The sequence below is a fragment of the Mus caroli genome, unplaced genomic scaffold, assembly GCF_978045245.1.
Source record: "Mus caroli unplaced genomic scaffold, Mus_caroli_1 scaffold_6, whole genome shotgun sequence".
Classification (NCBI taxonomy): domain Eukaryota; kingdom Metazoa; phylum Chordata; class Mammalia; order Rodentia; family Muridae; genus Mus; species Mus caroli.
The window spans coordinates 40,292,305-40,316,711 of NW_028227261.1; the positions used below are offsets into that span (position 1 = coordinate 40,292,305).

The 24,407-nt window shown below is 40.3% G+C and overlaps 1 protein-coding gene across 3 annotated transcripts in view; it reads right to left on the reverse strand.

Annotated features, from left to right (window-relative positions):
- Ipp (intracisternal A particle-promoted polypeptide) overlaps positions 1-24,407 on the reverse strand; it is a 35,114-nt gene that overhangs the window by 5,044 nt on the left and 5,663 nt on the right. For all 3 annotated transcript variants that reach the window (XM_021160062.3, XM_085839065.1, XM_029476809.2), the window contains exons 3-8: positions 22,033-22,464; positions 17,068-17,223; positions 13,818-13,985; positions 8,417-8,554; positions 5,351-5,473; positions 3,113-3,333 (exon numbers count right to left, since the gene is read on the reverse strand). In XM_021160062.3, the coding sequence (XP_021015721.1) occupies positions 3,113-3,333; positions 5,351-5,473; positions 8,417-8,554; positions 13,818-13,985; positions 17,068-17,223; positions 22,033-22,464 (1,238 nt within the window). The remainder of the gene's footprint in view (positions 1-3,112; positions 3,334-5,350; positions 5,474-8,416; positions 8,555-13,817; positions 13,986-17,067; positions 17,224-22,032; positions 22,465-24,407) is intronic.

Genomic DNA, 24,407 nt, shown 5'->3' on the forward strand with positions numbered 1-24,407 from the left:
TCTGAAGTTCTCTTTCTTTGTTGGGTCTTTGTGTGGTTTTGGTATCAGCATAACTGTTTGTTTTTTGTTTTTAAATGTTTATTTATTTATATGAGTACACTGTAGCTGTCTTCAGACACACCAGAAGAGATCATCAGGTCCCGTTACAAATGGTTGTGAGCCACCATGTGGTGTCTGGGAATTGAACTCAGGACCTCTACAAGAGCAGTCAATGCTCTTAACCACCGAGCCATCTCTCCAGCCCATAGTAAGTGATCTTAACTGATGTCCTATTTCACTGGCCCAGAAGTTTTTTGTTTTTGTTTTTAATGAAGGAAGCCACATGTGGTGGTACATGCCTTTAAACCAAGCACCTGTGAGGCAGAAGCAAGCAGATCCTGGTGAGTTGAAGACCAGCCTGGTCTAACTAGTGAGTTCCTAGTCAGCCAATGATACATTGTGAGGCTCTATCTCAAAAAAAAAAATAGTGATAGTAATAATAATAAATTATAGAAGTAATTTGGAAAATAGCTCAGCGGTTAAGAGCACTTACTGCTCTTCCAGAGGACCCAAATTCAATTCCCAGCACTCACATGGCAGCTCACAGCTGACTGTAACTCCAGTTCCAGAGGATCTGACACTCACACAGACACTCATACAGGCAAAACAGCAATGCACATTAAATAAATAAATAAATAAATAAATAAATACAACATGTAAATAAAAAGGAAAGAAGGAGAGATGGATTATTAGTTAAGAGTACTTGTTGCTTCCAGAGGATCTGAGTTTAAATGCTATCCCAGTATCCATATATGGAGGCTCACAACCACCTATACCTCTAACTTCTGGAGGTTTATACCCTCATCTGACCTCTGTAGGTATCTGAACACACATTGAAGGCACACAGACATAAACATATAAATAAATACTAACCTTTATTTTTATTTTTAATTAATTCATTCATTCATTTGGTTTTTCAAGACAGGGTTTCTCTGTGTAGCCCTGGCTGTCCTGGAACTTCCACTGTAGACCAGGTTAGCCTTGAACTCACAGAGATCCACTAGCTTCTGCCTTCAGAGTTCTGGAATTAAAGGTATGGGCCACCATCCCCATCCCCAGGTATAAGGCTTTGAAAATAGTAGACTACATTTGAAGGCTAAAAGAAAAAACTATAATTACAAAGAACATCACAAAACTGGCAGAGCCGAAAACTTGACATGTAATTAAGACAAACGAGGACGCCTTAGAGTTGTTTGCAGTTAAGAGAGCTTCTCTTTCTCACAAAATGCTCCCTGACAAGAGCAAAAAGACCACAGGCTCTCTCTGTATTGTTTCTTTCATTTCTATCAGTGTGTAATACAGAACTATTAAGCAATATGAACCAAAACTTGACAGAAATTAAGAAGGAGACAGACAAGCCCACATTTACAAATGAAAATGTTAACGCTTTTCTTTCTTACTGATATCTCAGACTACCTTGACCTAATAGATAGTAAGAACACACACAATACCAGCAGGATACAAATTCCTTTCAGAATTTGTATAGAATGTTTATTAAGATAGTAACAATACAAAATGTGTTCTCTGATCAAAAGAAAATTTAATTAGAAATCAACTTAGGTGGCCGAGGCAGGAGGATCACCATTTAAAGGTAAGTCTGCACTACAAGAGCTCACTCAAAGGCAGCCTAGGTCTTTGTTTGTTTGTTTTTGATTTTGTTTTCCAAACAGGGTTTCCCTGAAGAGTACTGACTATCTTGGAACTCACTCTGTAGAGCAGGTTGGCCTGGAACTCAAAAGATCCACCTGCCTCTGTCTTACAAGTGGTTGGATTAAAGACATGTGATACCACCACCCATCCAAGACCTTGCCTTAAAATAAGCAAAGGGTGCTGGTGCACGCACATAATAATAATAATAATTTTAAAAAATTAAATTAAAAATATAAATGGGACTGCAGGTATAGGTGTATGTCACCAAGACTGATAATTAGAATCCAATCCCTAGGACCCATATAATGAAAAAAAAAGAACCCACTCCTGCAAATTGCCCTCTGATTTCCATATATAAATGTAGAGATCACACACACACACACACACACACACACACACACAAAATAAGTAAACTTAAATAAAAATTAAAAAGAAATAGAAACTAGTAATTAAAAGATATCTGGAAAAATCTCCATATATTAGTAAATTACATTATATATATATTTTTTTCATGTTATTGCTGTGGACTGGACCCAGTGACTCACAGTGGCTAAGTGTACATTTTACTATTTAGTTCATACTTCCAAAGCAATAAGATACTTATAACAACCCACTGGTCCAAATAAAAATTATCAGAAATTAAAAAAACATTTTAAGGTAAATATTAATTAAATACAACAAGACCTGGATAGATAGATCAGTAATTAAGAATTCTTACTGCTCTTACAGATGTTCCAGTTTTGATACCTAGCAGCCACAATTGGGACCCCACAACTGCCTATACACATACATTAAAAAATAATAAAGTTTTAAAAATTAAAACAAAACACTATCAAATATGTAGGATGCAGTTAAAGTAGTAACTAAAGAAAATTTATAGGGCTGGCAATATAAGAGCATTTGCATACACAAACCATTAAAATTTTAAAACATTTTAAATTGCTTTATGTTATTAGTGTTGTGCCTTCTTGTATGTCTTACATGATGTGTGTGTGTGCTGCCCAAGGAAGCAAAAAGAGGATGTTGGATGCCCTGGAACTGGCGTTATAGACTGTGAGCTGGAAACTAAACCTGGGTCACCCCTGTAAGAGCAGCCATTGGTTTTAGCTACTTAGCAATATCTCTACTCTATACCAAAACTTAAAAGGACATTTATAGATATAAATGATAAAAAAATGAAGTTTTATAATCTGACATCTCAGTTTCTGATTTTACAAATGAGAAAAAGGCAAAAATCCAAAATACACATGCAAGAAAAAATAAAAATAGGAATAATAGACAAGTGATGCATAAAGTTTGTTCTTTAAAAAGAGAAAACTGATAATCAAAACAATGAGTGAAAGAGAACAGCACAGCACTTCAGATGTAACAGGTAGTGAAAGAGAATAAGAAGACACTAAGCATTCGGAATCATGCAGCCCACCTCTTCAAAGGAGTACTTTTCTACAGTATGAAGGGCATCTTGTGTCTCGTTCCACCCTCCAATAGCATAGATGCAGTCATTGAGGGCTGCCACCCCAAGATACGCTCTTCTGGTTCCCATCGGAGGAAGTGGAGACCAGCGCTTGGAAAGTGGATCATAAACCTCAAAGGAACGGAGCTCTAGCCCCTCATTGCTGATTCCTCCAACTGCATAAATTAAACCTGAAAAAGAACAGATTTGTGCTCAGTTTCTACTGAACAGGTACAGGCTAACCGTGGTGGCACAAGCCTCTGATCCCAGCACGCAGGAGGCAGAAGCAGTCAGACCAGCCTGATGTACATAGTGAGTTCCAGGACAACAGACAGAGCTACATAGTGAGACCCTGTCATAAAAAATTAAACAAACAAACAAACAAACTGTACTTTCCCCCTACTTATGAAAAATAACTTAGATGTTGATGCGAGAGGAAGTGACAACAAAGGAAGACACATCAAATACTTATTTTACTAAACAGCTACTCTATCTGGATTTTTTTTTTCTATTCTTTAAAACAAAAATCCACTTTATTTGTGTGGGCATCTGTAGATCTATAAAAATGGGATGGTATAAAACCAATATGAACACTTACTGGTGACAACAGTTTCAACAAAGGATGATAAATTGGTTCCACATGCCATGTAAAGGATGTTGAGTCCAGACAACAATTTTCAGGGGTCAATTTCAGGGGTGGGTTAATGTCCACCATCAAGTTGGCAGGCCTGGCAGCAGGCAAATTTACCCACCAAACTGTTTCTTTAGCACCTATCTGAAGTTTACTTAGTTTTGATTTTTTTTTTTTTTTTTTGAGACAGGGTATCTCTTTGTAGACCAGGCTAGCTTTCAACTCATAGAGATCCATCTGCCTCTGCCTACCAAGTGCTGGGATTAAAAGTGTGCACCATCAGTATGCCCTGTAACTGGTCTTTGACATTTTATGGGTTTTTCTTTTTCCTACCCATTATTCCTCCTCCCTCCCTGGTTTCACCTCCTATCACAAGATAGGAGAGAAAGAAGTATAGAGGGGAGAAAGGGAAATCCCCAAATCTAATTTCTTTCTTTTTGTTTTTTTCTTTGATCATGACTACCAACAAAGTACAACCAACACCCCTAAATGACCAACAACCACCAATCCCCCATCAGGGCTCTAGTATTTTTATACCCTCTGAAAGGTTCCCAGAATTACAAATGCTATAAAACCAAAGAAACTATCTGTGCTGGCAAAACCACACCTCTGCTAAAGCACAAGGCAAACCAACGCAGCCCACATCCCACACCTGGGATTGAAATGAAAACACATCCTTACAATATTTTTATCAATTTTTAAAAAAGAATTATTAATTTATTTTATGTCTATAAGTACACTGTACACTGTTGCTGTCTTCAGACACACCAGAAGAGGGCGTCAGATTCCCATTACAGATGGTTGTGAACCACCATGTGGTTGCTGGGAATTGAACTCAGGACCTCTGGAAGAGCAGTCAGTGCTTTTAACCATCGTTCATCTCCTCCAGCCCCTACTTCTGTGTTTTTTAAAGAAACCCAAATTCCAGAATTCTCACTACAATATCTGGCTTCCATCTGAAGTTTTTAACTTAGTTTTCTTCATTACAGAAAAATTATTCTGGCAATACAGAAACAAAATGTCAATAACACAAGAGGTAAAAGCCAGAGCTGCTACGTTAAGTAACACTACTTCAATAATAGCGCTAAGCCATATTTTGAAAATAGGGCCTCAAATAGTTCATCCCTTACACCTATTTGCTTTGTGTGTCATGTGCACATATGTGTGCACACCACAGGGCATGTGTGGAGGTCAGGGGACAGCTCGCAGGAGGTGGTCCTCTCCTACTGTGTGGGTTCCAGGAATCAGCCTCAGTCACACTTGGTGGAAGTCCTTTACCTATTGTCTGCCTCTCAAGCGGTTTTTATAAACAGATTTACACACACACACACACACACACACACACACACACACACACACTTCTTGCTACAGATACACAGAGAAACCTTGTCTCAAAAAAGTATGCAGCACCATACCCTGTTCCCCAAAACTATTTTTTAACATGATTTCTATATCTTCAAAACTATTATACTAATCAAGACCAATTCTAAGCAAAAGCACACATACACGTACATACACAGCAAAATGATAACTGCTGTATTGCTGGTAACTGGACGGAAAAAATATTTTATAAATACCTTGCATCTCACAGCACCCAAAGTAGTAGCGTGACACTGCCATGCTGCCCACCACTTCCCACTTATTCTCATCAGGATCAAACCGCTCAATGGTGTTGCCGATCTCAGCTCCAACCCACCCACCTGCAACAAAGTGAAAAAGAATCATTTCTGAGACAAGGGAAGCTTTCTTATGACAAAGACTTTAGAAACCACCTAGCCCAACGATTTCACATTACCGATGAGTCCACAAGGACCAGAGGTGATCTAAGTTGACATGAAAAGTCAGAATGTTATTATGAGTAAAGTTCAGATTTGCTCTAGCATATTGTAGGAGAAATAAAACTTTTCCAAAAACTTTTTTTTATTTTTAATTTTTGGAATAGTTTTATATAGCCCTGGCTTTTAAGAAACTCATAGGTCTGCCTGCATCTGCCTTCTGAGAACTGGGAATAAAGATATGTTCTAACAGGTGGTGATGGGCCATGCCTGTTGTGAGAGTTTTGGTTTCTTTAACAACCCAGTTAGGTTATGTGAATATTTTTGTTATAATCCCAGGTGTGGGACATAGCAGGGGATTATTATTTGCCTCATTTACTAGCAGGGGTGCGATTTTTGTCAGCTGCAGAGAGTTTAATTCTGGGGACTCGAGAGGATGGATATAAAGGGAAAGCTCCAAGAGGCCCTATGGTGGCTGCTGCTTCCCCTGCTCGTCCCCCACTACAGCTTTTGTGATTGCTGGACTGCTGGACTGCTGGATTGCTGGACTGCTGGACTGCTGGATTGCTGGAATGCTGGATTGCTGGAATGCTGGATTGCTGGAATGCTGGATATTCTGACGACAAAGGGTGGACTTGCCCCAAGGGCCCCAACTGTCCCTAATGAGCAGGAAGTTCCCTATAGAAGACTATGTTTTCTTTTCACTCTAATCTTCTACCTAGTGTTGGATGGTTGGAAGGGAGGTAGAGGTATAAGAACCCAATAAAATAATAAAACAAATTTGCCAACACATACCTTTAGTCCCAGCACTCAAGAGACAGAGGCAGGCAGATCTACAGAGTGAGTCCCAGGACAGCCAGAGATACATAGAGAAACCTTGTCTAGAAAAACAACAACAATAAAAAGCACTAATACACCTGACCACAAAACTACCTTTATTTTTTTATTCACTCCTCAAAAAAAAAAAAAAAAGACAAAGTCTTATTATGTAGCCCTTGCTGTCCCAAAACTCATTATGTAGACCTGAATGACCTTGAACACAGAGATCTTCCTGCTTCTACCTCCCATGTCCCACTCCCCGTAAACTAGTTTTTAACATGACTTTAATAGCTTCAAAATTGTTAATATTTAAAAACAAGGCCAATTCTAAGCCAAATTATAGTATACTACTTATCTAGGATGAATTTAGGGACTTCAAAAGGCTTTTCATCCTCAAGGATCATTTTCTTTTCTTTTCTTTTTTTTCTTTTTCTTTTTTTTTTTTTTTAATACATTTTTTTTTTAATTTTATTCAGATACTCCAGAAGAGGGCGCCAGATCTCATTACGGATGGTTGTGAGCCACCATGTGGTTGCTGGGATTTGAACTCTGGACCTTCGGAAGAGCAGTCGGGTGCTCTTACCCACTGAGCCATCTCACCAGCCCCTTCTTTTTTTTCTTAGAGATTTATTTATTTATTATATGTAAGTACACTGTAATTGTCTTCAGACACACCAGGAGAGGGAGTGAGATCTCATTATGAATGGTTGTGCCACCTTCAGTTTTCCCTCAGTTCCCTTCAGTTTTCCTCCTTTCAAGCTCTCCCATATACTTCTTTGTCTTTAAATTCATGGCCTCTTTTTTATTAAAATACACATATTATATATATAATACATAAATACAACCTGTTCAATCTAAATTCGACTTGTATGTTATGTTTACAGGGCCGACCTTCTGGCACTACATAACCTATTGGTGTGCTTCCCTGGGGAAGACTGTTCTCCACTCTTGGCATTGCTTGGCTGTCTATAATTCTTTGTGTAGAGTTGAAGCCACATGGGCTTTCCTCTGTCCATGTTAATGCTGACTGCTGTTCTCCCTGTTCAGCTCATGCTTAGGCAGTCATGTTGGGGAGCCTCTATGGTGTATCTTCTGACATGCCCTTAAAAGGCAGTCTTATAACAAACTGACCTACATTCTTTCCATCCCCTCTTCTGCAATGATCCCTGAATCTTCCGTGCTAGTTTTGTAGGTTTCTTCTTCTTCTCTTACTCCCCCCTCCTCATCCTCATCCTCTTTCTCCTCCTCCTCTTCCTCCTCACCCCCTCACATGATTTCTCTTTCTGTAGCCCTGACTGTCCTCAAATTCACAGAGATCCACCTGCCTCTGCCTCTTCAGTGCTGGGAAGAAAGGCGTGCGCCACACGCGCCCCCCACCCCCAGCACCCAGAGAAAACAACAGTCTTCCCCAGGGAAGAGCACATCAATAGGTTCTGTAGTACCAATTGGTCAGCCCTGTAAACATACATATAAGTAGCATATAGATTGAGAGAGGGTTTTATAGTGTAGCCCAGGCTGGCCTAGAAATCACTGTTTTAGGGTTATTTGCAGGAATCTTCCAGAGTGTTGGCCCTTTCTCCAATTTTTGAATTTAAAAATTTTCCTTCATCCATATATCACAGCCAATACCTATTGTTACAGCACTCAAGGAGAGGCAAAGGATGGCAAGTTCAATGTTTCTAGGGTAGCCTGGGCTACAAATCAAGACCCTGTCTCAAAAAAAAGTGTTTTTGATTTTTCTTTTCATTTTTTTTTTTAAGACAGGGTATCTCTGTGTAGCCCTGACTGTCCTGGAACTCACACTGTAGACCAGGCTGGCCTCGAACTCAGAAATCCTTTTGTTTTTTTCAAATCTATGCAAATCAGGCTAGCCTTGAAATCCCAGAATCTACCCTGCCTCTTCTAGCTCAAGATCTAGATGCAAATTTTTCTTCCTTCCTTCCTTCCTTTCTTTCTTTCTTTCTTTCTTTCTTTCTTTCTTTCTTTCTTTCTTTCTTTCTTTCTTTCTTTCTTTCTTTCTGTTGTTCTGAAATCAAACAGCATAATTACCCAAAGCATAGATTGCCCCGTAGCACACACATACTCCCAATCCACAGCGGGGGTGATTCATTGAAGCAACAGTTGTCCATTGTTTAGTAACTGGATCATAACACTCGGTACAGTCAAAGATCATCGAATCCTTTTCTCCTGATTTAAAAAGGACAACAGGTTTAGTGATATAACATAACAGAATTATAAACACAATATACGGCAGCACTGGCATTCTGTTTTCAGAGATCAACCATTATGTCTAATTTTAAAATAACCATTATGGGGAGAGATGGCTCAGCAGTTAAGAGCACTGATGCTCTTCAGAAAGTCCTGAGTTCAAGTCCCAGCAACCACATGGTGGCTCACAACCACCCAAAATGAGATCTGATGCCCTCTTCTGGTGTGTCTGAAGACAGCAACAGTGTACTTATTTATAAAAATAAATAAATCTTAAAAAAAAAAGAAAAAGAAGCTAACCTCCAAAAAAGCCAAACAACCCAATCAAAAATTGGAGTATATAGCTTAACAGAGCCAGGCGTGGTGGCGCTCGCCTTTAATCCCAGCACTCGGGAGGCAGAGGTAGGTAGATCTCTGAGTTCGAGGCCAGCCTGGTCTACAGAGTAAGTTCCAGGGCAGCCAAGGCTACACAGAGAAACCCTGTCTCGGGGAAAAAAAAAACAAAAAAAAAGCTAAACACAATTCTCAACAGAAGAATCTCAAATGGCTGAGAAGCACTTAAACAAATGTTCAAAAGTCCTTAGAGATCAGGGAAATGCAAATCAAAAGGACCCTGAGATTCCACCTTACTCCCATCAGAATGGCTAAGATCAAAAACTCAGGTGACAGCACAGTGAAGATGTGGAGAAAAAGGAACACTCCTCCACTGCTGGTGGGATCGCAAGCTGATACAACCACTCTTCAGCTCCCTCTGGAGGTTCCTCAGAAAATAGGAAATAGATCTACCTGAAGACCCAGCTATACCACTCTTGGGCGTATACCCAAAAAATCCCCAACATACCACAGAGGCACATGCTTCACTATGTTCATAGCAGCCTTATCTGTGATAGCCAGAAGCTGGAAACAACCCAGATGTTCCACAGTGGAAGAATGGATACAGAAAATGTGATTCATTTACACAATGGAATCCTATTCGGCTATTAAGAACGAGGATATCATGAGTTTTGCAGGCAAAAGAATGGAACTAGAAAATATCATCCTAAGCGAGGTAACTCAGGCACAAAAGGACATTAGCCAAAAAAAAGTACAGAATACCTAGGGAAAAGGGGATCATGATCAGGTATGGGGGATGGGAACAGGAGAGAAGCCCTGCAGGCCAGCAGAATGAATGAAAAAATGCAAAGGGGAGGGGGGCTGGTTGGGTGACCCTCCAGAAAGCACGAGACCTGGGAAGTGAGACTTTCAGGACTCAAAGGGAGGGACCTTAGGTGAAATGCCCAACAGTGGGGAGAGGGAACTTGTAGAGTCCACCTCCAATAGAAAGACAGGACATCAAATGGAGGGATGGGGTTGCCATCCCACAGTCAAAAACTCTGACCCAGAATGGTTCCTGTCTAAAAGAACTACAGGGACAAAAGCAGAGAAGAGACTGAGGGAAAGGCAGTACAGTGACTGACCCAACTTGGGATCCATCTCAAGGGGAGGCTCCAAGACCTGACACTATTATTGATGCTATTGTGTGCTTACAGACAGGAGGCCAGCATGGCTGTTCTCTGAGAGGCCCAACTAGCAGCTGACTGAGACAGACACAGATACTTACACCCAACCAATGGACTGAAGCTGGGGACCCCTGTGGTTGAATTAGGGAAAGGCTGGAAGAAGCTGAGGAGAAGGCGACCCCAGAGGAAGACCAGCAGTCTCAACTAACCAGACCCCTGAGATCTCTCAGACACTGAGCCAACAACCAGGCAACATCACTAGCTGGTCCGAGGCTCCTGACACATATACAGCAGAGGACAGCCTGGTCTGGCCTCAGGGGAAGATGTGCCTAACTCTTGAGAGACTTGAGGCCCCAGGGAGTGGGGAGGCCTGCTGGGGTGAGGGACACATCCTCTTGGAGACAGTGGGGAAGAGGAATAGAATGAGGAACTGTGGGAGGGCAGACCAGAGGGGAGCAACAACTGGACTGTAAAAAAAAAAATAAATGATGATAATAATAAAGTGTGCCAAAGTAATGAGTGGCTTGCTGCTCCTAAACTGTTTATATAAACGATGTAGTTCATGCTGAACACATGCTTTCCTTCTTAGGTCCTGAAATCCAGTTTATTTATTTATTATTTATTTGTTTGTTTTGAAACAGGACGTTGAGGTACTCTGGAAGGTATATCTCTGTATTTTCAATTGTTAATGCTGTACTGGCCAAGAGCTAAATGCTGGTAGGATCTTGCTATTGTTACTTCTATGGTCCATCACAGGCCTCATATTTTGTAAATATTTATTCTTCCTCATTAGATAAGTGTCAATCTAAATTTTTTTTTGATTTATTTATTTATTATATGTAAGTACACTGTAGCTGTCTTCAGACACTCCAGAAGAGGGCGCCAGATCTCGTTATGGATGGTTGTGAGCCACCATGTGGTTGCTGGGATTTGAACTCTGGACCTTCGGAAGAGCAGTCGGGTGCTCTTACCCACTGAGCCATCTCACCAGCCCCAATCTAAATTTTTATCTGATTGTAATAAAGAGCTGATGGCCAATAACTGGGCAGAAAGTGGAGGCAGGACTTCCAAGAGGCAGAGGGATGCTGGGAGAAGAACTGAGATGCAGGAGACACTCCAGTGGACATGGAAGTGAAAGGACAGACCCGAATGGAGCAGACAGGGAAAGTGAGCCTCGTGATGGGTCATGGTGCCAGGATTAATCAGGTTCTACTAGACAGCTGGCTCTAGCTAAAAGGCCTAAGCTTTAAAATATTAAAAATCCTCTGTGTCAGTATTTATACTGCTGGTAGGTCTGACAAAGTCCCACTATAACAGGGTCTTTCTAACTAATCCTGGCTATCCATCCTGGATTTCCCTATGTAGACCAGGCTGGCCTACAGATTGTGCTTCTGCCTTCTCAGTGCTGGAATTAAAGGTATGTGCCACCATGCCCATCCTATTTATTTGTTTGTTGGTTTGTTTGTTTTTCTTGTTTCTTTGAAATAGGGTTTCTGTGCAGCCCTAGCTGTCCTGAAACTCACTAGGTAAGATCAGGTTTGCCTCAAACTCATCTGAGATCCTGTTTTTAATAAGCATGTTTATTTCTTCTGATTGGAAGGTGGAAAAAAGTCTGGAAAAATTGTACAGGAGATAGACATGAAAGAATTTTCATGACTTATGAGATGAATCATCAGATAAAGGCGCCAAACTTGATTGTCTGAACTCTATCCCAAGAACCTAGACAATGGAAGAAAAGAGCCAACTCTTACAAGTTTTCTCTGACATCCACATGTGTGCCACGGTGTGGGTGCTGTGGCCCCTGGGTAGGACCCAGAGGACAGTGAGGGAGGCTTCCATACTGCCCTAATAGTACAAGTGCCCATGTCTGCTGGCACACCCCTTGACATAAATAGAGAATCCTAGCAAACTAGTGGAACCTCGGAGCGGGCCCGGAATAGGGCAGTAGCTGCTTCCCTGTCTTTACATAAGTCCTCTTGGGTACTGGCAGCCTGACACCTCCCCATAGTACCAGTGCATGACAGCTACTCCAGAGCACCTGTTGATTCCCCACTGGGCCACTGCTGGATAAAAATGCTTGCTGCTGTGCAATGCAGCAGATCTGTATTTCCATGCTGGTCTCCGGAGTCTGTTTTACAGGGTCTGTGGCCTCACCTCCCTCACCTACTCCTCGATCCTGGATCCAACACCATGGCACACTTATGCATATATACACACAAATAAATAATGCATAAAATGATTCTCAAACATGAGTCTGAAGATAGGAACAAATTTACTATTCTTTGATAAAATTGGAGCCACCACTAGGTGTTTAAATTGGTTTTTATGCCATCTTTCTTTTAAAGCTGAGAAAACTGAAGCAATTAAACTAGAATAAGGGCTTCTTTTCTAATAATAAAAGGAAGAAAGATGGTAAAGTTCACTACAGTGAAGGGTAAAATGATAGTGACAGTTTCTTGAAAAACAAAAACATCATGTATGAAACATGAATAAATAATGAAAATGGAGTTTTCTTTTTTCTTGGTTTTGGTTTGTTTTTGTCATTGTTGTTGTTTCTGTTTTTTGAGATAGGGTTTAACTGTGTGGCCCTGGCTGTCTTGGAACTCACTCTGTAGACCAGGCTGGCCTCGAACTCTCAGAGATCTGCCTATTTCTGCCTCCCGAGACCTAGGATAAAAGGCATTCACCACTCTACCTGACCCTGAATTTTTCTTTTTGTAACTTTTTTAACATTTTATTTTATGTGTATATGTATTTTGTTTCCATGGACATTATACTATATGTATTCAGTGTCTTCAGAGGCCAGAATAGGGTATCAGATCCTCTGGACTAGAACTACAGGAGGTTGTTAGCCACTCCTGAATGTTGGAACAGAACCTGGGTCTCCTGGAAGGGCAACCAATTCTCTTAACTGCTGAGCCGTCTCTCTGGCCTCTCCCTCTCTTTTGAGCTGGGTCTTATGTAACCCTGGTTGGCCTCAAACTACTCATGCTGCTGAGAATGACTTTGAACTTTTGACCCCCTCTGTGATATATGTAATGCTAAGAAGTGAACCCAAGGCTTCCTGCAGGCTAAACAAGCACCATGCCAGCTGATCTACATCTTCAGCCCCTAAACTGGATTTTCCCTTCAACAGTAAATAAGGAGCCATTCTAGAGTTGAGAATAGGACAATAACATGATCAGATTCAAACTGTCAGAGCAGACTTTAGAGACTAAATCAGAAACATCAAGGCTGAGGTATTATAATGTTGAGGTAGATACAGCTGTATAAATACTGTTGGACTGGATGTAGGTGTGAAAGAAAGACAACCTGGAGGCTACTTGAATTTTTGAGGAGGTCTCCAGCTCACTGGTAGTGCTTGCCCCACACACACATGAGGCTCTAGGATCAACCATTCAGTACTGAAGGAACAAAAAAGATGTTTAGAGCTTTGTTATGACCCACTAGGTAAATCATTGCTACCATCCAGCAGTATACGGCAAATCATGGGAGGAAAATAAAGATTTTGGTGTAGACATGTTAATTATAAAGTATGTATTGGCATATAGTTTAAGTTCAAAGAGATGGTTATTTTATTTTATAAATAGGCATTTTTTATTAAAAACACCTGAGGGAAAGGGGAGGAGACAAGGAAGAGTGAAGATGGCCAAGCACATTGCACGTTGCGAGGGGGACAAGGACATATACAAACAACATAGCCAAGCAGACTAACCTGAGAAATGAGATATCTTTATCATTACCTCCAATAGCATAGACCATCCCTCCTAAAACTGCAACTCCAAGTCCACACCGAGCCTGATGAAGTGAAGATACAGTGGTCCAGTACTGGCTAAAGGTATCAAAACGTTCTACACAGCTGAGGGCTCTGCTATCGCTCCAACGGCCCCCCTGCAACCGTGTATAGCCACCTAAACGCAGGAAAGAAAAAACATACAGCAAACCACTTACTGCTAAATATGGAAATGGAATTAGTGAAGAAAATCTAGGCCTCTATGTCTAAACATTTATTTAGTTTAGAGACTGTCACCTCTATAAAAGCATATAAAATATATAACTCAATTATTCCAAGTCCTGGAAAATTATGGCTTATATGCAATGAGATATTAACCTCAGTGTTTAACTGAGTTAATAAATGAGTTATTATAAATGAGTGCTCTCATTTATAATAGAAGGCTATATAAAATATACATCTGGGCCACGTTCTTGAACTAATTATGAAGTTTCATTATGACTTTTGTATGTCTCAGTTAAAACCAGTGTGTTGAGGGGATGTTGGGACGGCTCAGTGGTTAAGCGTATGTACTATTGCAAAGGACTGGAAACTACTTGTAATTCAGGAACCTGATGCCCTCTTCTGGAGTTTGCAGGCAGCTGTACTCACAAATGCATGCTTCCACACAGAGATACACATATATGCACATGATTTTAAAAAAATGTTAAAAGCATATCTCAAAAGAAAAGTGGGTTGAGGGCTAGTGAGATGGCCAGTGGGAAAAGGCATTTGTCACGTAGGTCTGAAAACCCAAGCCCAATCCCTGGAGCCCACATTAAGGTGGAAGGAAGTAACTAACTCCACAGAAGTTGTTCCACTCACACCATGGCATGTGCATGCGCACAACAGACCACATACATAATAACAACACAGAAAACAAGCTTTTAAAAAGTAAAGCAAAGCCGGGCAGTGGTGGCTCACGCCTTTAATCCCAGCACTTGGGAGGCAGAGGCAGGTGGATTTCTGAGTTCGAAGCCAGCCTGGTCTACAAAGTGAGTTCCAGGAAAGTTAGGGCTATACAGAGAAACCCTGTCACAAAAAAAAAAAAAAAAAAAACAAAATCAATCAATCAATCAATCAATCAATCAACCAAAGTCAGGTAGTTGAGGTGTACACCTTTAATCCCAGCACTTGGGAAGCAGAAGCAGGTTGATCTCTGAGTTGGAGGCCAGCCTGGTCTACAGAGTGAGTTCCAGGACAACCAGGGCTACACAGAGAAACCCTGTCTCAAAAAAAACAAACCAAACCAAAATAAAATAAAATAAAAAATAAAGTAAAAATAATGAATTGAAATTCATGTTTTCCCTATCCATCCACTCAGCAAAAAATTATAGTATACACTCCAAAAGAAAGTTTACATATTATAATATGTAAAAAGTATACATAAAATTCATCATGTGTAATTATGAGCTATATTATATATAAATTTTATAGAAACCATAGCATATCCAGATGTCTGGATTACCTTACATGCTATATACATTTACCAATTTTAATGGTTTATAGTTAAAATTAAAATTTTTGGACATGTTCCTCTAATTTTTTTTTTTTTGCACAAATCCACTCCTTTTTTTTTTTTTTTTGGAGACAGTCTATGTACATAACTTCAAACTCACAGAGAAAAAACTCACAGGTAAAGCTTTATCACTTAATCTGAAGTTTTGCACACCATGCCCAGGCTACAAGTCCACTTTCCTTTAGTTTAAATCAGGAGGGGACAAGATCACATGGCTCCTGTGCCCAATGGCCTTTGCAGGAAGGTTGCTTCAGAATTTGACATGAACCTGCCACTGTTTCTGAAGGCCTCAGTGACTTTCCCGGGGTCGCTCTGGTTCGTTTGTTTTGCCTTCAGGAGTCACTGTCCTTTCTGTTTCATACACATAAGTACATCTCTTGCCCGAGCACCACGCGGTTTCATCCCAGGCATAAACATCTTCACTTTTAAGATTAGCTGTGTGTCCTTTGGTGCTGGAGAATTTGCTTACGGCCAGTAAAAATCGCCTTGTACCACAGCCTGCCAGACATATTTGTCTTTTAGAACTTCTGTTCCTAGCCAGACTCTACAAATTCCAAGATAGCAGAAAGAGTCCTCTGATAGTCTTATGGATAATGCTGCCAAAAAACTTTGGAAACCATTTATTTTATCATCCCTAATGACTATCTAAAACATTATGAAAAGTTCAAATTTTTAAATATATTTCCTTTGTTTTTCACTTAAATGTAAGGTTTTTAATTAATCCAGTTAGGGTTTTTTATTATTATTAAGATTTAATTAAGGTATATGAGCACCCTGTTGCTAACACACTAGAAGAGGGCATCAGATCCAATTACAGATGGTTGTGGGCCACCGTGTGGTTGCTGGGAACTGAACTCAGGACCTTCGGAAGAGCAGTCAGTGCTCTTAACTGCTGAGCCATCTCTCCAGCCCTCTACTTAGGTTTTTTAAAGACAGGGCTACACTGTAGCTTCAGTTGACCCAGAACTCACTAAGTAACCCAGGCTGACTTTGAATTGACAGAACTCCTTCTGTCTCAGCCACGGAATGCTGGAATTGTAAGCATGAGCTATTATGCCTAGCAAGATTTTAACTTTTACAGAAATGTTTCTTGTGCTGATGAAGTAGCTCAGCAGGGAAGACACTGGCTCTTTAGCCTGATGACCTGAGTTCTATTTCTGAGCCCTACAAAGTGGGAGAAGAAAACCAATCCGTATAAGTTGTCCTCTTATACCCACACATACACCATGGCCCATGTGTGTGCATACACGCAATAAAAAAATCAATCTATAGACAGTCATTTGACGGTGACTAGGTAATCAGAGACCAAAGATTTAGAACATAGAATAAAATGTTGAATGAGAAGCTATTAAGTTTTTTTTTTTTTTTCTTTTGTTTTTCGAGACAGGGTTTCTCTGTATAGCCCTGGCTGTCCTGGAACTCACTGTGTAGACCAGGCTGGCCTCGAACTCAGAAATCCACCTGCCTCTGCCTCCCGAGTGCTGGGATTAAAGGTGTGCGCCACCACGCCCGGCTAAGAGAAGCTATTAAGTTTTAAATGTGTTAACCTATTATGCAAAGTCAATTCAATCTTAAGCCTAAACATGAAATTAAATATGCTTCTGATGGCCTTGCATATTAGTAATACCTTCAGGACAAGAACAACAAACTAGTAAAGCTCTTATCCTGAAAATGATTTCTATTACTATTCAAAGTTCCTTACCTACTGCATACAGATATTTTCTTGCTTTCTTCCGAGGTCGACCTTTAGACGTCTGCAGGAAACTACAAAGCTTGTTGTCTTTGGGAGACTTGCAGACCTCACAGTACTCTTTCAAAAGTGTTTGCAGGGCGACTCGAAGATTAAAATCAGATACTCCTAGACAATATTTAGAAAGACAATGTTTTAAATGGCTTCCAAATATTACTGAAAGGAAACATTTCCTGGTCAGCCATGGTAGCAAAGGTCTTTAATCCCAGCATTCAGGAAGCAGAGGCAAGAGGATCTCTGTGAGGTCTAGGCCATCCTGGACTAAATAGTGAAACCCAGTCTCAAAATAGAAAAACAAACAAAAGAAAATAAAAAACAATAAAGAAAACACCCCCATCGTTGGTGTTGGAGAGGGTTAAAGGAGTATGCTGCTGTCACAGAGGACCCGAGTTTGGTTTCTATCAACCACACCTATAAGTTCAGCTCAAAGGAATACACAACCATGAGCATCCACACCCTGGAGGTACACACTCACATGTACTTACACACACACACACACACACAAAGATAAAATAAATCCTTCAAAACTAAATCCCTTATCAAACAATAGTATATTTCTTATAACAGAAAATATAATTGCTGCTAAGGAATATACTTTCCTTAAATCTAGCCAAATAGATTTTAAATGTTTTTAAATGGGACAGTGAGAAGGTTCAAAAAGTAAAGGCATTTGCTGCCAAGCCTGCCGGCCATGGCTTAAGTCCTGGGACTATATGGTGAAGAAGAGAACCAGCCTCGCAAATTACCTGCTACCCTCCCCTGATGCTGAGGGATGCCTGAACCCACAAGAATATACACACAAGTACATACAGATGTAATTTAAAAGTTTTTTTTTAATATTAAAAAAATACTAACATTGCAAATACATGTATAATGCCTTCCAAAAAAAGATGGCAAAATGAACCAAGTTCACAATGATCAGGGTCAGGCTCCGTGGGAAGGCACCCGCCTCAGCATGTGGAAATACCTGAGTTCAATCCCCAACACTTAAAAAAAAAGTCAAGTTTTATACATAAAATCTAATAACAAAAAATATATTTATGTTAGAAACCTTTAAAAAATGATAAGATGGGCTGGAGAGATGGCTCAGTGGTTAAGAGCACTGACTGCTCTTGCAAAGGTCCTGAGTTCAAATCCCAGCATCCACATGGTGGCTCACAACCATCTGTACTAAGATCTGATGCCCTTTTCTGGAGTGTCTGAAGAGAGCTACAGTGTACTTACATACACTAAATAAATAAATAAATAAATAAATAAATAAATTTTTAAAAAATGCTAAGACAAAGCAAGAAGAAAATCTTTAAATGTTTTTACAATTAATTTTATTCATGTGAATGTGTTTTGTCTGCATGCATGCCTGTACACCATGTATATGCCTTTCTACAATATTGGTGTTTCAAGTCTCATTTCCTTTCCTTAGCAATGCATCTCCTTCCTACCTTAATGCTCCTGTTTTAGAAGTTCGTTCTTCCTGTCTGTCTGTCTTTTTTCTTTCCTTCTTTGTTTCTTCCTTCCTTCCTTCCTTCTTTCCTCCCTCCCTCCCTTCCTTCCTTCTTTCCTTCTTTCCTTCCTCCCTTCCTTCCTCCCTCCGTTCCTTCCTTCCTTCCTTCCTTTTAGTTTTTTTGAGACAAGGTTTCTCTGTATAGCCCTGGACATCCTGGAACTCACAGAGGTCTGCATGCTTCTGTCTTCTAACTGCTGGGATGAAAGGAGTGAACCACCACCGCCCTGCTAAATTTATATATTTATGGCTAATTCCCCTCACACCCTACCACCCACCCAGGCTGAATCCTTCCATTTCTTTCTCCTATTTTCCCAGGGATGTACTGCAGTAGATGTTTCCCCACCCCACCCCCTCACCCCCATCTTGTTTACATGGCCTACTAGTTCAAACCCTGCTCTAAGAGCCAATTCTCCCTCTCCCTATTTTTATCTTAGTGCAATTACTTTGTATTCTGCAGTAGAAATTTTGAATAAGGCTTGTTGTGTTCTCACTGTGTCTTTCTAGCCTGAAACACAAGGGTGGTGGAATGAAGCTCTAGGGCTGATGTCCTTGCTTTGGATCAAACTTAGCACTGATTTTATGCTGGGCTAGCCTCCAGTGAGCTCTAACCCAACCAAGAAGCTATAGTAGTTATTTTTGTTTCTCAACTGCTTCTGCTTTGCTTTTCAATTGTTCATTCTTCCTCCAAAATACCCATTGATGGTTCCCAAGATCTTACTAATTGGCTTTTCCTCCATATTGTTTATAGGATGCAGAGATGAGACTAGGGGTATACTGGTAAGGCTAGGAGACAGTCCCTTACTACTTCTATATGAAAATCAGAAAAATACTGCTCTTTCAAGTAAGAGAAGGTGTCCTGTGAGCACAGGACGTTGGTTGACTTTCGTCTCAAGTACCCACCTCATCTAAGTATCCTTGAGCAGGGGCAACCTACTCAGTCATACCCAAGAGACTTTAGGAAATTCTCCTCATGCCATCAGAATGTTTTTTTTTCTAAACTGGTCCTGGTGTTGCCCACCTGTAGTCCTAGCACTGGGAAGGTGGAGGCAGGAGGATCAGAAGTTCCAGGTCATCCTTGATTATATAAGGAGATTAAGGCCAATCTGGGTTAAGATTCCTATGTCAAAAAGAAGGTGGAATGGGGAGCTGGCTCAGTGGTTAAGAGCATTGGCTGCTCTTCTAAAGGAACCCAGTTTGATTCCTGGCACCCACATGGCAGCTTATAATGATCTGTAATTCCAGTTCCCAGTTCCAGGGCATCTGGCATGTTTTTCTAGTTTCTAACAGACAGACATATATGTAGCCCTCCCCCCATAAACACACACACACACACACACACACACACACACACACACACACACACACGACAGTTTAAAAAAAAGATGATTGTCGAATGGTATATTTCAGAAATTGCACATAAAAACCTTTATCAGAGTGAAGGGGAAATTAAACTTATTTATTTATGTATTTATTTTTTGAGAGGCCTCTGTCCGAGACAGGGACTCACTCTTTAGTCCAGGTTGGCCTAGCACTGATTATTCAGTCTAGGCTGTCCTCGAATCTGCAGAGGTCCTCCTGTTTTTGCCACTTGAGTACTAGGATTATAGACATGCACCCTCATACTCAGAAGAACTTTCAAAAAGAGAGAAAATATGATAGAATCTAATTAAAGAAATAGCAAAGTTCAAAACAATGTAACAACAACAACAGAAATCAAGAATAATGAAAGAATTCCTAAGGCATTCAACTAGAAGGAAAGAATCCCTGAAAATAAACACAAGCTGTTTTACAGGCGCTGTGGTCACTCAGTGCGTCAAAGCATTTTACCATCAATTCTGAAGACCCAAGTTCAACCCTTAGAACCTTAAGGTGGAAAGAAAGACTGCACACAATTCTTTTTTTTTCTTTTTTAAGATTTTTTTTAATATATGCAAATACACTGTAGCTATTTTCAGAAGACGGATTTCTGAGTTCAAGGCCAGCCTGGTCTACATTGTGAGTTCCAGGACAGCCAGGGCTACACAGAGAAACCCTGTCTCAAAAAAAAAAAAAAAAAAAAAACCCAAAAAACAAAAACCCCAAAACCCCAAAAAAGTATAAAAAAAAACATACTTGAAGCTGAGTATGTGATCACATGGCTGTAATCCAGCTCTTGTGAGATAAAAGTGTCAGCAACAACAGAAGTGAGGTCACTCTTGGCTATATATTGAGTTAATGACCCACTCCAGTCACAGGAGATCCTGTCTTAAACATACAAACTTCAGCTGAAAACCATCTGTTAGCATAAAAATCCTCTGAATATAGAGATAAAGGCAAAGAGCTGAGGGACGCATGGCTACAAACATAAATATAATGGCTATAACCCTTGAGGACTTTGACAGAAAAAGGAGATGGAAAGAAAAGTAAAAATCCTAAGTGCCCAATTTTTCTTAGCAGAGAATTGACACTGTTTACAACTGAAACTATAATTTTATTTTTAATGTTATTCACCTTTTGTCCTTCAAACTAAAAAAAAACCAAAACCACAAAAAAAAAAAAAAAAAAAAAAAAAAAAAAAACCCAGTAAGGTGGCTTGGCAGCGGTGGCACACACCTTTCATCCCAGAACTTGGGAGGCAGAGGGAGGCGGATCTCTGGGTCTGATGCCAGCCTGGTCTCCATAGTGAGCTCCAGGACAGCCAGGGCTACACAGAAAAACAGGGTCTTGAAAATCAAACCACAATTTATCTATTTTTTTTTAATTGTGTGTGTGTGTGTGTATGTGTGTGTGCACACACCTTTCTGCTGTTGTTAATTCAGAACTAGAAGTCCCCCTGGTTGTGGTAGTCTATACCAGGAAGATTGTGAATCTGAGCTAGCCTAGACTACACCTTAAAACAAGAAATCCCGGGCTGGTGAGATGGCTCAGTGGGTAAGAGCACCCGACTGCTCTTCCGAAGGTCCAGAGTTCAAATCCCAGCAACCACATGGTGGCTCACAACCATCCGCAACGAGATCTGGCGCCCTCTTCTGGAGTGTCTGAAGACAGCTACAGTGTACTTACATATAATAAATAAATAAAATCTTAAAAAAAAAGAAAAAAAAAAAGAAAAAAGAAATCCCTAACAATTAAAAAACAAAGAGAAAACGCTTAGAACCTGAGGATAATTCGAAGTTGACACAGAAGCTATAACACTGTATCAGCTGTTCCGTGACTTCTGACCCAAGTATTCCGACCTAAATTTGATCCTATCACCCATGTGAAAATTTCCATCATGGTGGCATGAGCCTGAAATCCTAGAACTGGGGAGGTGGAGTAAGATCCCCGGGGCTTGTTAGCTAGCCAGTCTAGATAAATCAGCAAGCTCCCGGTTCAGTGAGATAGCCTGTCTTAAAACACAAGGGGAGGAAACAACTGAGGAAGACCCCTCTTACCTTCTATGTACTTTAAAAGCCTCTGAGATGGTAACAAGGGGAATCGAACTGGATCTAATACTTCCACCACATGTTTTCTTCTCTTTCCCAGGTCTTTAAGAATCCACTGCATTGCAGCTAAGAAGACTTGGTATTCATCTTCAATGCTAAGCTCTTCACTTCGTAAAATTTTGATCAGCTGATCTTTTGTAAGCGCCAGGAACTCTTCCCCAGTATGAACCTCCAAGAAATGGACATGAATATAATTTTCTGTAAATTCCAAAAGATCATGACAGGCAATTTGCTCAGAGAACTGAAAGAGTCCAATGCAGTTCTGTGGATCAATTTGTCCTTTCAGAAAATCACAGCAAAGATTAACAACTTCAGTCAACTGTAGCATGTCTGCTGCAACAATCAACTCCTGGACATTAGTCACAGCTATGTTCACTACTCCTAGGGAAATAGAAAGATAAAAAAAACCAATAAATCAAAACATTTGGCTTAATATTTTACTTGACTTTAACAACTTTGGCAGAGTAGAAACTAAGAAAACAGAATATATGGGAAAAATCAAAATTTAAATGACAATTAACATTTTTGGAACAACTAGGCCTAGCTTGGTGACACATGTCTTCAATCTCCGCACTCAGGGGGCAGACACAGGAGGACCTTAGTGGCCTCAAGGCCAGCCTAAGCTACATAGTGAGTTCTAGGACAGCCAGTGGTACATAATGAAGCCTTATCTCAAACAAAACAAATTACAACAACACTTATGGAACAGCTATAAGCCAGACACTGTTTTAATTGCTTTACACTCATTTAACACTCACTACACTCCTACTTAGTAGATATCAATTTTCTTTTTTTTTTTGTTTTTTTTTTTTTTTTTTTGGTTTTTTGAGACAGGGTTTCTCTGTGTAGCCCTGGCTGTCCTGGAACTCACTCTGTAGACCAGGCTGGCCTCGAACTCAGAAATCCGCCTGCCTCTGCCTCCCGAGTGCTGGGATTAAAGGCGTGCGCCACCACGCCCGGCGATATCAATTTTCTTATGATTGTATTAAGGAACTCACTGTGTAGACCAGGTTGAGATCCACCTGCCTCCCAAGTGCTGGGACTAAAAGCATCCACCACTACCAGCTGACCAAGAATGAGGAAATTTAAATAATTCTTATCAAACTGCTATGACTGGCAGGCTAGAGAGAGAGTAAGCAGTTCAGAGCACTTGACGTTCTTGCAAAGACACAGAAACTATGGGAGGACTCACAGTGACTGATATAACAACTCCAGTTCCCATGAGAATCCAAAGCCCTTTTGGCCACTGCAGGCACTGCACATGTAATGCACATACATACATGCAGGGAAAAACTCATACACAGAACACAAAAATGAATATTTCTTCAAAAAATGTTTTGAAAAACTTGTATGGCTGAACAAGTTGTGGATTAGTCTGACCTTAAAGCCAACACTTTACCTCTTGAGACTAAGTCTTAGTATATAGAGCAAGCAAGCTGACTTTCTTCTTCTTTTTTGTTGTTTTGTTTTGTTTGTTTGTTTGTTTGTTGTTTTTTCGAGACTGGGTTTCTCTGTGTAGCCCTGGCTGTCCTGGAACTCACTCTGTAGACCAGGCTGGCCTCGAACTCAGAAATCTGCCTGCCTCTGTCTCCCAAGTGCTGGGATTAAAGGCATGCGCCACCACTGTCCAGCAACTTTCAGTCTTCTTGTCTCTTCTTCAAGGATGCTGGGATTAAAGCAGTGCACACTACATCCAGGTAAAAGTCACATTTTTAATATAGATTATATGCATGTAATAAATTAACTGAACTGAAGTATTGGGAAGGGGAACAAAACAGGTTTACTATATTCATCTATGATATATCTTACAATGTTAGTTTTTTTATAAAAGATTTATTTATTTATGTATATGAGTATTCTATTTGTATGTATACCTGCATGCCAGAGGAGGGCATCAGATGTTGTTATAGACAGTTGTGAGCCACGTGGTTGCTGGGAATTGAACTCAGGACCTCTGGTAAAGCAGTCAGTATTTTTTTTTTTTTTTCGGTTTTTCGAGACAGGATTTCTCTGTGTAGCCCTGGCTGTCCTGGAACTCACTTTGTAGACCAGGCTGACCTCGAACTCAGAAATCCGCCTGCCTCTGCCTCCCGAGTGCTGGGATTAAAGGCGTGCGCCACCACGCCCGGCTCAGTCAGTATTCTTAACTGCTGAGCCATCTCTCTAGTTCCAGAGTTAGTTTTTTTTGTTTTTTTTTTTGTTTTTGTTTTTTTTTTGTTTTTTTTTTTTTGTTTTTTACTATGAGGCATAAAAAAGAATCTATAGCATAGGAGGAACTACTAAATATTTGAACTAAATACTCGAATTTCTTCCCTCAAAGACTC